This window comes from Xenopus laevis, chromosome 7S (genome assembly GCF_017654675.1).
Source record: "Xenopus laevis strain J_2021 chromosome 7S, Xenopus_laevis_v10.1, whole genome shotgun sequence".
Taxonomy (NCBI): domain Eukaryota; kingdom Metazoa; phylum Chordata; class Amphibia; order Anura; family Pipidae; genus Xenopus; species Xenopus laevis.
This window is the reverse complement of record NC_054384.1, coordinates 11,715,978-11,732,046: the sequence shown is the minus strand read 5'-3', so window position 1 is coordinate 11,732,046 and position 16,069 is coordinate 11,715,978. Positions and strand designations below refer to the sequence as shown.

At 39.1% G+C, this 16,069-nt stretch overlaps 1 protein-coding gene across 3 annotated transcripts in view; it reads left to right on the top strand.

The window, feature by feature from the left end:
• inpp5a.1.S (inositol polyphosphate-5-phosphatase A S homeolog) overlaps positions 1-16,069 on the top strand; it is a 289,133-nt gene that overhangs the window by 155,526 nt on the left and 117,538 nt on the right. For all 3 annotated transcript variants that reach the window (XM_041570524.1, XM_041570525.1, NM_001094239.1), the window contains 2 exon segments: positions 10,144-10,207; positions 12,520-12,623. In XM_041570524.1, the coding sequence (XP_041426458.1) occupies positions 10,144-10,207; positions 12,520-12,623 (168 nt within the window).

Genomic DNA, 16,069 nt, shown 5'->3' with positions numbered 1-16,069 from the left:
AAAATAGAGTCATAGGGGTATATTTATCAAAGAGTGAAGTTCCGCCACTAGAGTGAAATTCCGCAGCTCTCAATTCATTTCTATGGGATTTTGAAAGGCGTATTTATCAATGGGTGAAAGTGAAAGTTCACCCTTTGATAAATACGCCTATAAAAATCCCATAGAAATGAATGGAGAGCTGCGGAACTTCACTCTTTGATAAATATACCCCTATGACTCTATTTTAATCAAATAATCCAATTTTTTTTAAAATGATTTCCTTTTTCTCTGTAATAATAAAACCGTACCTTGTACTTGATCCAAACTAAGGGGTAAATTTACTAAGCAGCGAAAATTTGCCAGCGACGGCTTCGCAACCATCGCTACATTTTGCCAGATGAAAATTCACTCAGACAACGCTAATTTACTAAAATGCGATGTTGCGTCCAGGGAGCTGAACGCTGGCGAATTTTCTCTAGCGGTTTTCGACAATTCGAGCAAATCAAAGCGAAGATGCGCCTAGCACAACTTTGTTAGAGGTCTTGGCTCAGGCTAATTGGCATACATGGGAAATTTAAAGTTGAATGGACGTATATGTTGCAGCAAATATATTACATTACACAAGTCCAGGGAACTTTAATAAATAAAATAAAAATAAAATAAAGTTGTTATATTGCCCTACACATGAGCCCACTGTATCGTTTATGTTCCATATGTTAGGAAATGTAGGGGGGAAACCGATTACCCAGCAAAACATTTAAGGACTTTTGCAGCCTATCACTCTGAAAAAAGGAAAAGAGGCCAGCGTTTTTTGGGACTTAGAAACTTTTTCCACTAAAAATATAAGTAACAGAAGATCGAGGAAGATCTATGGACTCCAATGCACTTCGCCTGGTCTGAGCTGGTGAAGGCAAGTCTGGCGAAAGAGGTAACGTTCAATAAATTTCGCATCTTAATCAATTTGCGGAGTAACGTCCATTCTCCAGAGCGAAAAATTCACCTAGCGATAGAGTGCGAATCCCCGCTAGCGTCTATCTCCTTTGCTAGCAAAGTGACACCTGCGCTCGTTAGTAAATCTGCGAAGTGCTTGAAAACGAATCTTCGCCAGCATTAGTCACTTTGCCCTTTCGTAAACCTGCCCTTAAGATTACAAAAAAAAAAAAACAGCCTATTGGGTTTATTTCTGTTTACATGATTTTCTAGTAGAGGTAAGGTATGCATATACAAGTTACGTAAATATCCCTTATCCGGTAAACCCCAGGTCCAGAGCATTCTGGATAAAAGGTCCCATACCTGTATCACTTGGCTGAATACAGGGTGGATCCATTTTCTGCTTGGTTTGGCAGGCATGTTTTTATTGGTTTGTCGTTGGTTACTCAAGCGTGTTTATGGAGGGCTGGGTTCATATGGGCTTTATCAGCGCAACTTTCTGTTGATTGGCATGAAATAGTTTGCACACTACCTATTGATCAATAAATGTGTGTACCAAGCAAAGAATGTCAATACAGTTATTTATAATGCGGGCTGGTGTCATGCAGTTTACTTTGGTCACCTGATGTGTCTCTATCAGATTTGGAGAGGAGAACACATCAAAACATCTCTCGGGTGAGCGAGTCAGTTACATTATACGCCAACTAAACTGAAAACGAAAAATTAATATGGCTAAAAATGCTATATATTGCTATATATTGAACTTACTACACCAGCCTAGAGGTTCAGCGTCTCTATATCAGTAACGATTTAGGCCTACAAAGTTGTGCACAGAAGCTTTTTTCTTATTATTAGGAGTGTCAGCGGCACTGCACATGCTCAGTGGGCTCTGGGCAGCTGTTGAGAAGCTAAGCTTAGGGGTCATCGCTAATTATCCAACAAAAAATGAGGTTGTCTGTCATAGCTACAGGGAAAATTATAACATTCTGATGCTAATTGCACTGGCTTCTGAGCTGCTGTGATATTAGCTTTAAATTGATTACCAATTGGCCTTGTATTGTGACTTTTCTAAATATGCAGTATATTGTGAGTCAGTCCCTAAGCCCAGATAATTGACAGGAGCCCGGGTCATTTGCTGGGAATCATAGATAGGGGGAGATACAGGGGGAAGTTTTTGTGGCACAGCCCTTCCCTGCTAAAGGTTTACGGTGGGCTTTGATGGATACTGAATCCCCAAACATAATGTGCAGAATTTCTAGTCTACTTTTTGTTAAAGTGGACCCGTCACCCACACAAATCTGTATAATAAAAGTCCTTTTCAAATTAAACATGAAATCCAATTTCTATTTTTTATTAAAGCATTCATAGCTGTCAATCAAATATTGTCTGCCCCTTCTCTATGCCTCTATTGTGTAGCCAGGGCATGGGGATGGACATCAGGTCCCCCATTCTGGTGCACAAACAAGATTCTGAGATGATACAAGGCTTGTCTTAATAACAGTGTCCACAAAATGGCTCCTGCCTGCTTGTTATAATTATGAATTCCCAGACTGAATGAAACACGATTCAAATAATTTATACAGTGTAATTTAAGTTCATTTTGCTCGACTAATGTGATAAAATAGGATGTTGAATAATTTTTTTTGGGTGACGGGTCCCCTTTAAGCTTTAGTTCTCAAGATGGAGCAAATGAGCTGGAGTGGGAAAAGTCACCATTGCTCCCTTTATTATTTAGTGTGACCCATCTGTCTGAGAGCATTGGCCCAGGCAACAGATCTAATTTAGGGCAGAGACTCGCGCTGCAATTCGGGTAGATTAGTGGCCCGGCGACAAATGTCTTCTTCGGGGCGACTAATCTCGTAGAACTGCCTCCCCTGCCTTCCCGCCGGCTAGAATGAAAATCGTTTGGAGCACTTCGGTTTCAGAAGTTGCCTCACGAGGAAACATTGTGTGTCTTCGGAAAACGAATCGATCCAAGTGCCATCCCCCGGCAATTTACATTCTAGCCAGCGGGGAGGCAGTTCGGGAGATTAGTCGCCCGAAGAAGATGAGATTTGTTATTTCTATTAAGTGCAATGCCTTAAGGAGGAACCAAAACAAACCTAAATACAAATATTTCCCTAATAAAGGAAGATCTAAGTCCAAGCAGATTTCAATATACATTCATTAAAAGCTGCTGTTGATGTTAAAGGTATTTGTAAATGCTAGGGATGCACTGATTTCTGGATTCGGGCTGAATCTGAGCCTTTCTCGGCAGGATTCCACTGAATCCTGCAAATCATCTCAGAATTCATCCGAAACCTTCCTGCAAGATTCGGGAGTTGGTTGAATCCCAAAAATAGGTATTGGATGGATCCCTAGTAAACACGACTACTACTGTCCCTTGTTATAGTGTTTACTACTGGTTGTATCTAAACATACCACAACAAGTCAGTTTTTCTCCAGCCAAGACACCAGAATGCTTAGGATTCCATTACTACACTGGTATATACTGTATAACTACCATATAATATACTGTAAGCTGTGCTGACTACTTGCACTCAATTTGTCCTCTAAGGAGCACTACAGATAAATTGTTACTGTTTCCATTGTGTCCTACTTATCCCTATTATAGTTTTCGTACCTACAACTGCTGCACTGTAGGCTTCCCGTATGCACCAGGACCCCTTTAAAGGAGAACTAAACCATAAAAATGAATATGGCTAAAAATGCCAAATGTTGTATAATGAACTTATCGCACCAGCCTAAAGTTTCAACTTGTCAATAGCAGCAATGATCCAGGACTTCAAACTTGTCACAGGGGGTCACCATCTTGGAAAGTGTCTGTGACACTCACATGCTCAGTGGGCTCTGATTGGCTGTTGAGAAGCTAAGCTTAGGGCTCGTCACTAATTATCCAGCAGAAAATGAGCTTCCCTGGCTGTAATATAAGCTGATGCTACAGGTTTGCTGATTATTAAATTCTGATGCTAATTGCACTGGTTTCTGTGCTGCCATGTAGTAATTATGTGTATTAATTACTAATCAGCCTTATATTGTGACATTTCTATTCTATGTGTACTGTATATTGTGAGTGGCTCCCTAAGCTCAGTAAGTGACAGCAGCACAGAGCATGTGCAGTGAATCAGCAGAAAAGAAGATGGGGAGCTAATGGGGCATCTTTGGAGACACAGATCTTTACTGCTAAAGGGCTGTGGTTGCCTTGGACTGGTACAGAAGCACAAGACATTTCTTCTTTAGTTCTCCTTTAACAGATATCTATTGCCAATGAGTCGTTGACCTCATAAAATAAGTTTATTTCCTTCTATTTTAAAAAGCCTCAGTGGAAAAACTGAGAGAGCCGCTGCCAATGAGATCTGTTTGCAGTAACTGAGAAAAAAATGTCTGTGTGTTTTGTTTGGCCGTTATCATCCGATGTAAATACGACATTTCTGCAGAATGCGTTGCCGATACATGTTCTGCATGTAAACCTTGACATGTAATAGACTTGCATCTCTTCTAATGGCAGATTAATGTGCGTTCCTGACAGTTTGTCCTGTCAAATATTGTTTTCATCGTTTTTTAAAACAATGGGCGAGTAATCGATAACGTCAAACGTGACAAAAATACTGTTGACATAGACTTGGGTTAAAGGGATTGGTAGGAGATAAGTACTTCCTGCCAGGCCTCAACGGAGCTGATTAATATTCCAAATATGGCACGTACATTAACAAGTACATTTACTGGACGGTATTGATAGGGCAGGTTAAACATTTAAAAACTGAAGTTGAACTTTAACTTTTTAATATCCATTCGAGCTAATTATGGATTTTATGACTACATGAAATACTGTTTTGGGGTCATTATGGGCAATGGCTTTGACATAGATTTATTTTAATATGCAGAATATGATATAAGCGTGATCTCCATGCCGAGGATAATGCATTCGATGTTTGCTCGACGCAGAAGTAAATTTGCAGAGCTTGTCTCAGCATCCCCTCGGTGGAAATTCTGCTATTTGAAGCTTATGGTTCAATACGCCTTGTTTAAAAAAAAAAAAAAGCGAGACTCGGAAACATGTTTCGACAAATTCTGTATCTTGTCTTTGTCATTTACTCATATTTGCAGACTCGAGTCTTTTGTTTAAAATAGCCAGAAATTGATTGATTAGAGCGGTTTGCCAGAGTAAATGTTGCCTCCGTACAAAAAATCTCCGTCTATCAGAAATCATCTGCTGGTTTACTTCACACAGAAAAAAACTTGTAGAACCCTAAGCACCTACCGTATATACTCGAGTATAAGCCGTCCCAAGTATAAGCCGAGGTACCTAATTTTACCTCCAAAAACTGGGAAAGCTTATTGACTCGAGTATAAGCCTAGGGTGAGAAATGCAGCAGCTTCTGGTAAGTTTCAATCAAAAAATTGAGGGTTTCTGCTCCCATTGGAGGTGCCGGCATCTTGTTTTTGGATGCTGGCGACCATTCTTGGACGCCGGCGAATATTCTTGGAGACTATTCTTAGGCGCCGGCGACTATTCTTAGACACCGGCGACTATTCTTAGACACCGGCGACCGTTTTTGCGCTTGACCCGAGTATAAGCCGAGGTAGCGTTTTTCAGCATATTTTGGGGGCTGAAAAACTCTGCTTATACTCGAGTATATACGGTAGTCCAAAATTGGTGGTCACAATATTCTCTTGCCCCTGTTTTTCTTAAAATCCATCTCTTTCAAAACAGCACAAGTCTAATAATATCTGCCAGAAGCCAATACAGCAATAAAGCAAAAATAACACCCAAAACAAATCTCTACACAGTGGCCGACTGCTCTACAGGGAAACAAACAAAGCTGCTTGAGTTCTGCATGGCTGGGAAGTAAGGCGGGGGCTCCCCCTGCTGTTCATAAGTATGATTGTTTCCCTGCAGAGCAGTTAGGGACCGTCTGACAATTCCTATCCACAGCTGTAAATGAAGGGAGAATTTCACTGGATACAGTCAGGATTCTTATAAAAACGGTACATATTTTTTAATTAAAGTATATTGGGGATAGGTTTCTTTTTCATTGAAAAAAAGTAAAAATGGGATTTTATGTTTTTGCCTTTACATGCCCTTTAATTCCTAAGTTTAAACTTTATAAATGTATGTTGCCAAAATTATTAGTCAGAGATATTATACATTGTAGTGGAGCTAAATTATAGGGAATGTTTGCTCATGGGAAAGCAATGTGCAAAATACAAAAATTTTGCACATACAAAAATTGTCAGACTAGGGGAAAATGTTGTAAAATTGGGGTTCTACTGTAATAATGGTATAATATTGCTTATAACATGTTTGTGTCTCAATTAGTACTACCCACTGGTTATAAGGATTCATTTTACAGGTTATTTGTGGTTCTGTGTTTTATAAAACAATATTTCATTTGTAAAAATTTCCTTTACATCACTAAACACATCTCTCTCTTTGCTGCTTTTCCTCTTTTTTTCTTTCGGTGGAGACAAATATCTGATAATTCTGCGGGTACAATAATTACTCTTCTATTCTGTAAGAGATGTTGTCTTTGTAGTAACCAGAAACTTTCACTGCATTGTGTGAATCCTTCCCGGCTGCTTTCTGGATTGTGTTTGTGTATCGAGACTCAAGGAAAAGAATATGGGGCGAGAAGAAAAGCCAGGCAGCAAGCTTGGATCCCAGGGATGTGTACTCATCAATTAAATGTGAGACAGTGTTTTCTCTTGGATGAACTAATATGTCAAGGAGATGGGCAGGACCTCGTGTTGACGCTTTTGACAAATCAGCAAATGTTTAATCTGTAGATTTGCAGCTTGTGATAAATAATGCAGCGATCACTGAGCCAAATCCATACGCTGCCAGCGGGACATCTGTCACTCCTCTTATAGAAACTACAAAGGAAAACCTTTACTATATAAGGGTTCTGTTCAGGAACTTCAAGATTTAGTGGAAAAGTCATTCAAAAATTATTTATTTAATTAGTTAATAATTTAACTGACCCATGGGAATCTGTCGTCACATGATGCTGCAGCCACTTCTCACTTCTTAAAGGAAAACTATACCCCCAAAATGAACACTTAAGCAACAGATAGTTTATATCATATTAAGTGGCATATTAAAGAATCTTACCAAACTGGAATATATATTTATATATAAATATAAATCTTGCCCTTTTACATCTCTTGCCTTGAGCCACCATTTTGTGATGGTCTGTGTGCTGCCTCAGAGATCACCTGACCAGAAATACTACAGCTCTAACTGTAACAGGAAGAAGTGTGGAAGCAAAAGACACAACTCTGTCTGTTAATTGGCTCATGTGACCTAACATGTATGGTTTGTTGGTATGTTTGTGAGTACAGTGAATCCTACGATCCAAGGGGGCGGCCCTTATTTTTTAAAATGGCAATTTTCTATTTATGATTACCCAATGGCACATACTACTAGAAAAGTATATTATTATGAAAATGGTTTATTTACATGAAGCAGGGTTTTACATATGAGCTGTTTTATGCAATATCTTTTTATAGAGACCTACATTGTTTGGGGGGTATAGTTTTCCTTTAATCCAATTATACGGGATGCACCAAATCCACTATTTTGGATTCATCTGAATCCCTGAATCCTTCGCGAAAGATTCGGCCAAATTCCAAATCCTAATTTACATATGCAAATTAGGGGTGGGAAGGGGAAAACATTTTTTACTTCTTTGTTTGTAAACCGGGATTCGGTTTAGGATTCGGTCTTTTTCAGCAGGATTCGGATTCAGCCGACTCCTTCTGCCCGGCTGAACCGAATCCAAATCCTAATTTGCATATGCAAATTAGTGGCGGGGAGGCAAAGCGTGAGACTTTTTGTCACAAAACAAGGAAGTAAAAAATGGTTTCCCCATCCCACCCCTAATTTGCATATGCAGCTTCGGTTCGGTATTCTGCTGAATCTTTCACGAAGGATTCAGGGTTCGGCTGAAACCAAAATAGCGGATTTGGTGCATCACTACTTCCTTGTTTTGTGACAAAAAGTCATGCGATTTCCCTCCCACCCCTAATTTGCATATGCAATTTAGGTTTTGGTTCAGCCGGGAAGAAGGATTCACCGAATCCGAATACTGCTGAAAAAGGCGGAATCCCGAACCGAATCCTGGATTCTGTGCATCCCTACAAATTATCGCTAAAAATCAAGAAAAGAATGGCCTTTTTAGAGTGAACCTTCCCATCAAATCGGTCCTCGTTTCTCTAGCTGGTGAATTAAAACATAACTTTTATTGCTACTATAAATAAAAATATGTACAACGTGATTAGGAGCACAAAGGAACGATAGCTGTAAGGGCTACAAATTAACAGTCCACGCAACGGCTGTTTTTAATTACCGATATCAAGTCTGCCTGATCACTTCATATATTACTGACGCATTTAAGCTCCAAATGGCGGTATCTATGGGAGTCTAGCCGGCTTTTTCAAGTCATAGCCCGATTCCACACCACCCCAGAATTATTTGCGCCAGCAAGTAGTGTCTATAGGAGACTATTTGGCTTTTTTAACTCATGGCCTGAATCCCACACAATTCCACACCACCCCAAAATTCAGCGCCAGCGAGGAGAGCCCTTATTGCCCAATATGTGTTCATTTACTTGACCCTGCACACCATCATGTTTCTTCCTTGGATGGAAGGTGGTCCCACTGAACTTGGTATACAAATTATCGAGTAAATGAATAAACCCGCCATTGCATATGACCCATACTGTGCCGAGTTATCGCATACTGTCACTTACACACAGACGCAAGTCAACGTGTTTGCTATCATTGTGTGCTATTTACATGCAGCGATATGACCTGGGGGCGTGGAGCATTTGTTGTTATTGCATTATAAAGAATAAAGGCAGGGACTGTGCAAAGTTCCTTTTCGTGACTGGATAACCTTTGTCCACAGCCTGAGTATTTTCTTATTCCTTTATGAGTATGGACTACTGATGTAGGAAACGGCTCTCTATTGTATCTAATCAGTGCACTTTATTTAATATTGTTTAAGCAGGAGGCAAAAGTGAACTTTGTATATGGTAGGAAAATGGTAGATTCTATCGCTAAAAACAATTGGAAGTGAATTTATCCCTTTAAGTTTGAATTTGTGACTCAACATATTTACCGATTACGTTTATTGACTATGCAGGTATGGGATCCGTTATGCAGAAAGTTCTGAATTACGGGAATGCCGTCTCTCATAGACGCCATTTTATCCAAATAACGGGTGTAACAACAGAGGGAGCAGACCTTGCTTTTGCAGGGGGACCCAGGGGTCGTAGAGGGCCCAGTAAGGCCGTAATCGATGAGCAATTTCAATATATCTTGGTAAAAAAGATCCACTAATTAGTGTTTATAGGCCCTATGCTGTGGGGCGCAGGGGCATCTAGTTAAACCACTGCTAAATAAATTATTTACTTTTTCTCTATAATAATAAACCAGTGCCTTGTACTTGATCCCAACTAAGATATAATTAATCCTTTGATGTTTACATGATTTTGTAGTAGACTTAAGGTATGAAGATCCAAATTACAGAAAGATCCAATTTCTGGCAAAACCCCAGGTCCCGAGCATTCTGGATAAAGGGTCCCATACCTGTACTTGGTTTTCTGTTTGGGCTTCTTAGCAAATGACTGAGACTCAGTGAGGGCAGACACTGGAGCTGTTGGGCAGGGATTGCTCAACCATGTTCACTGTGAATGTTTTGGTGATGCACCGAATCCAGGATTCGGTTCGGTATTCGGCCAGGATTCGGCCATTTTCAGCAGGATGTGGCCGAATCCTTGTGCCTGGCCGAACCGAATCCTTAAAATCATGTGACTTTGTCACAAAACAAGGAAGTAAAAAAATGTTTTTATATTTTTTATTTGCATATGCAAATTAGGGTTCGGATTCTGTTCTGTATTCGGCTGAATCTTTCTCAAAGGATTTGGGTTTCGGCTGAATCCAAAATAGCGGATATGGTGCATCCCTAGTTTTTTTTACTTCCAAGATTGTAACATTCAACAGAATAAGTAACGGGCGTTGCAACGGGGGTCTTCACTTGGACACTATTTAATTATATGTATACATATAACATATACCTTTCCCCATATGTTTTGGGATGCCGTGGAAGAGCTCAGTATTTCCTATCAACCCTCCAAGTCTTGGCCTTCTGCTTCTGAATTAAAAAGTAATTGCAGTTTTTTTAATGAAAATGTAGTTGAATGTTTCATTCTTTTCTTTTTATTATTTCAGGCACTGGGAAGCTTCTACTTTCTTCATGAGTCTCTGAAGAACGTATATCAATATGACTTCAAAGGTAAGCCGGCAGAAACAATTTGTTTAAATGGGAATGTGCAGTTGATGATGACGCAAACTAGGTTTTCAGGTGTCAGCCTGTAGAATATACCCCATATAAAGTGCTGAATGGAAGAGAACATACATCGTTTTGGGAAGGGTGTATGTTCTTTGTAATTGTACCTCTAGGTCCTGGGTGAGTGGGAGCTGACAGTCTTCTTGGCTTCTGCTGACTAAGACTATTTCAATTGAAATCAAGGCATGTGGCACTCTGTAAATTGTAAGCTATGTAGCAGATGCTTTTATTGGCTTCAAAAAATATATAAATGTTCCAGGCCAGATCTTCTGTTTGAGTCAGGCCTAGTGGTACAGAACCGCCTAAGTTTCTGCTTGTCAGGCCTAGTGGTACAGAACAAGTTAAAGTTAATTACTAGATCTTCTGTTTAAGTCATGCCTATAATACAGAACCTCCTAAAATCAGTTGCTAGATCTAGCAATTGCTAAGCCTAGTGGCTCAATTAGAAGGTACTCTGAGCAAAGCAAAAAGTCTTTCTAAGGTCTATCATACTCATCTGAAAAATATGTGGATGGAAATTCTTGTGCTATCCTGTTACATATATAAATACAAATATTTCCTTTTAAGTCACTTACTGTATTAAAGTCTTGCATTCCTTCAATACATACATTTCAAACGTCTAATACTATGAAATGAACTAATTGGATCATTTTATGCAGTTTCATTAACTTTATTTCCCCTTGTATCAGCAGAAAGCCAAATTACCTCTATTCTTATAATTGGGGGTATAGGGGTCTCACCGCTGTAAAACATTTGAGTGACGTTCCTTTAGGTATTGCAATGGAAGCGGCTTCCACATCAATCTCTATAAGATCTGCCGCATGTGTTTTCCATCATGTGAAATGCCGATAGGAAAAATTAGCTACAGTATTAAATATCCATTACCGTTTTATTGTATTTCGAGGCAAAAACATTCTACAATTTCACAGTAGAACGATGTCGAGTTTTAATGAGAGGTCGACCTGTGCGCTTGCAATTTTAAATACTCTAATAGGCTCTCAGAATAAAATGTTAATGTCCCCAATCAAGAGCACTGTGAATTAAATCGATGATGAATGGGGCACCTTTTATACACCTTAAAAAACAAATTGAGACAGCTATAAATTTTCTCTAATTAAATCAGGGTGTCTTCATATGATGCTTACCCAATACTGTGTGTTAGGTAGAAATTTGCTTTCATTGCTGCCAGTGGTCACCTCTTAACTTCTTGGGAAGGTCAGTAACAGCTCTGTGATACTCAGAGACATGTTTGCTTTACTGTAATGTTGCACTTTGTTATATATCTATCCACCATCTCTCTCTCTCTCTCTCTCTCTCTCTCTCTCTCTCTCTCTCTCTCTCTCTCTCTCTATAGTGACATAGTAGTACCGCACTCAACAGGAATACTTGTGAAAAAAATCAATTTCAATAAATTTAGATTTTTTCACAAGTATTCCTGTTGAGTGCATACTATGTCACTTTATTTACTTTATTTACCAGCACCCGGGCAAGTTGCTAAACAAGTTTAGGGTGAGCTCCTCCATGTGTTATATATATATATATATATATATATCAGTCCACGAAAGCACTCACAGCAGTCGCCATCAAGCGTGTATCAACAAATCATTTATTGGTGCATGGTGTATCAACATGTTTCGGCTCATGGAGCCGTCGTCAGGAGATATATATATATATATATATACACACACAGGGTCGGACTGAGGAGCCCGGGGCCCACCGAGACTCCTCTCCTGGGCCCACCTCCGGACCCCCTACTGTGACGCCTCGCATACGCAAAAGGAGCCGCGCACATGCGCGAACGGCACTGAGCCGCAAATTTTTAATTTTTAGGGCCAGGATATCGAGAGATAATATATATAGCTATATTGGGAATGCACCATATTCGGGATTCAGGCTTTTTCTGCAGTATTCATATTCGGCCGAATCCTTCTGCCCAGCCGAACCAAATTCTAATTTGCATATGCAAATTAGGGACGAGGAGAGAAATTTTGTGACTTTTTGTCACAAAACAAGGAAGTAAAAAATTTTTCCCCTTCCCACCCCTAATAATTGCATATGCAAATTCGGTTTAGTATTCAGCCGAATCTTTCACGAAAGATTCGGGGATTTGGCCGAATCCAAAATAGTGGATTTGGTGCATCCCTCATATATATATAGTTTTAGGAAGGTTGAGTTGCTGTAAGACAAAAGTATAACTCTGCAGTAAATATGAACTGTACCATGTTAAGTGACATTTTTCCAATTTGCCTTTCTTCTAGCAAAAAAGTACAAAAAGGTTACTGGCAAAGAGATCTACTCCGATACCCTAGAAAGTACTCCAATGTTAGAAAAGGAGAAATTTCCCCTAGAGTTTTTCCCTGAGGTAAGTTTTATACATTCATTGTTACTCTTAAAGAGATACTAACATCAGAAAATAACCTTTTTTTATTATCTATCATAACATTATAATTAAATGCGATTTATAATTTTGCCATAAAAGTATTTGCCTGATGCTTTTACATCACCTTTCGTACCACCATGTTCCTCTATGAGGGGGCTGCCATATTTGTGCAGCAATTATACATACATACATACATACATACATACATACATACATACATACAGGTATAGGATCCATTATCCGGAAACCCGATATCCAGAAAGCTCCGGATTACGGCATGGATCCCATAGACTCCCATTTTATCCAAATAATCCAAATTTTTAAAAATGATTTCCTTTTTCTCTGTAATAATAAAACAGTAACTTGTACTTGATCCCAACTAAGATATAATGAATCCGTATTGGAAGCAGAACCAGCCTATTGGGTTTATTTAATGTTTACATGATTTTCTAGTAGACTTAAGGCATGAAGACCCAAATTACGGAAAGATCCGTTATCCGGTAAACCCCAGGTCCCGAGCATTCTGGATAACAGGTCCCATACCTGTTTATATATAATAGAACAAAAAAAACAGCACCAAGGATCTTGAAGTGAACAAAGCTTATATTGTTAATTAGTATGTAAAACTACATATATATATATATATATATATATATATATATATATATATATATATATATATATATATATATATTATATATATATTATATATATATATATATACAAATGTTTGAAGACAGTTAGATTGCAGTGGAAATGGCTTAATGAGATGACGTGGGGCTGGGAGCCTCTGTGCAGCCATTCAGAATACTGTTGCCGTTTGCCTCATCCAGATACAGAGAAATCGACCGCTCAGCCATGTAAAATAGTACCTGCGATTTCTACAGATTTATGTAAAGTTCGTCATTACGTGGATGTTTAGCTTTAAAGTATGGCTTGTATTACCGACATTTATTTCCTGCCTTGCCACTAAATAAACTGAAATGATTTGGGTGAAACATTTCCCTAATTGCTTTGCACTGGGGCAGAACATCTCCGCTGCTCAGTGGGGCTAACGGTGCCTTTGTGTGCACTAAATGTCGGATTTTTGCCTGTTTTGTAGACAGTTTGCTCTAGGGAAGCCTCCAGGGGGAAAGCAAAAGAACAAGCTATTCTGGCTCTTCCTTCTCATGAGGAAATTCTCCAGATAAGGACATTTCTCAAACTCTCGCTGGTAATGATATCTAGCAAACTCTTGTAGTCTAAATGTGTGCAGCGTATATTCTTCAGGGACAAACTTTCCTTAAAAAAAAACAAAGTGATTTATTAGGCAGCCTGTTGTAGAGCTTGTTGATCTCCTTTCTGTATAGGTCATCATCAACGCATCAGTTAATAGCGCAACTCCAGCAGAATTCTGCACCGAAATCCATTTCTCAAAAGAGCAAAGAGATTTTTTTATATTCAATTTTGAAATCTGACATGGGGCTAGACATATTGTCAGTTTTCCAGCTGCCCCCAGTCATGTGACATGTGCCTGCACTTTAGGATGGAACTACTTTCTGGCAGGCTGTTCTTTCTCCTACTTAAAGGAACAGTAACACCAAAAAATGTAAGTGTTTTAAAGTAATGAAAATATCATGTAGTGTTGCCCTGCAATGGTAAAACTGATGTGTTTGCTTCAGAAACACTACTATAGTTCATATAAACAAGCTGCTGTGGAGCAATGGCGGAAATTGAAAAACTGCTATATGGCACAGGTTAACTAATGGATAACAGATAACACCAGAGCTCCAGAGACAGAGCTTATTTGCTATCGGCTGTATAACCTGAGCCTTTTCTCCTTTGAATGGCTGCCTCCATTGCTACACAGCACGGAATCACGTACAATGTTCTGTTTTATTATTACAGAGAAAAAGGAAATCATTTTAAAAAATTTGGATTATTTGGATAAAATGGAGTCTATGGGAGACGTCTTTTCCATAATTCTGAGCTTTGTAGATAATAGGTTTCCGGCTAACGGATCCCATACTGTTTTATTATTACAGCGATAAAGGAAATCATTTTTTAAGATTTGGATAAAATGGAGTCTATGGGAGATGGTCTTTCTGTAATTTAGAGCTTCCTGGATAACGGATCCCATATCTGTACTAAGAATTTGTTCGCCGTTATACTAAATTATTGATATCCAGTACATGTGTTTCCATTAACGGACGCAGCGTTTGCCGATGTGCTGCCTTTCCGCACGGAAGATGCTCTTATATCGTAATTGAGATTAAAAAGCTTCCGTTATGTCACTTAGCGAAATGCATCCAGAGTAGCCCACTTAAGTTAATAATTCAATGAGCAATTAATGTGTAGCTTTTTTGTTGTTGTTTTTTTTTCAACGATTCATAAATACCAAGAGATTCGAAATGAATTTAAAACAAGAGCGATGGCCACCTTTATAGAGCAGACGGTGATTTCTGCTGCTTTTTATTACAACCGTTTAAGGATTATCTAAAAGTAATTACGGTGATTGAGTTAAAATGTTATTCGAAATAATTGCGTCCAGCTGCATATAAAGGGAACAAAACTTTCTCTGTTAATTTATGAAGCTTCTTGGCAAGAGCCGCAGCACTCGGGATAATGTTTGCCCATTAAAAAAAACAGCAGATTTGTGTCGTCTTTCAGGGCTTGAACCGTTATTTATTTATTTATTTTCTCTCCCCAGTGAGAAATTGGTTGTTATCATAGATCACAGATACAGCTCAAAGCTCTTATGAAAGATGAATTAATTTCACTAATGCTTTAATGCAAGGTTTTCATGGGGAAGGCTGTATGGTGATCACCGTACTGCAATCTCTCTTTTCTCAATGGTGATTTATGCCGTCTTTTAGTAGATGAAACTGCCCGTGTTCACGATCCATCTGCTGCCTAAAAGAATCATTTTATTAAGAAATCCTGAAAGCAATTTTGTAGCGCAAGGCAGAAGATCCAGACGTGCTTTTGATCTCATGTATGATGTATAAAGGGATGTGCTGGGGGGTTTCGCAGTTAGACGGGTTGGATCTGCGTCCGCGGCACCCCAGGCCTCACGGACTTATTGCCCCTGCAAAAGCGCAGCGCATGAACGCTGCATTCTTAATGCAGCTAGGCGGCATGCCGCCCCTAAAATTTCGCAGCCCTAGGCCTGGCTTTGTGGCATTGCCACAAATCCTGGCCTGCCGTTAGAGGCACGTTTATCAAAGGTTGAATTTCGAATTCATGGGAGTTTTTAAAAAGTCCCATGAATTTGAAATTCGACCAATCGAAAATTATTAAAAAATAAATAAATAAAAATCAGATTTTTCAAACTCGGATGAAAAATCTAATTTGATTAAACTTGATGCAAGCTTTTTCTCCGAAAAAAAAAACCCTTGAAAGGTTGCAAACAACTCCAAATTGATCCCTGGACGTCTCCCATTGACTTA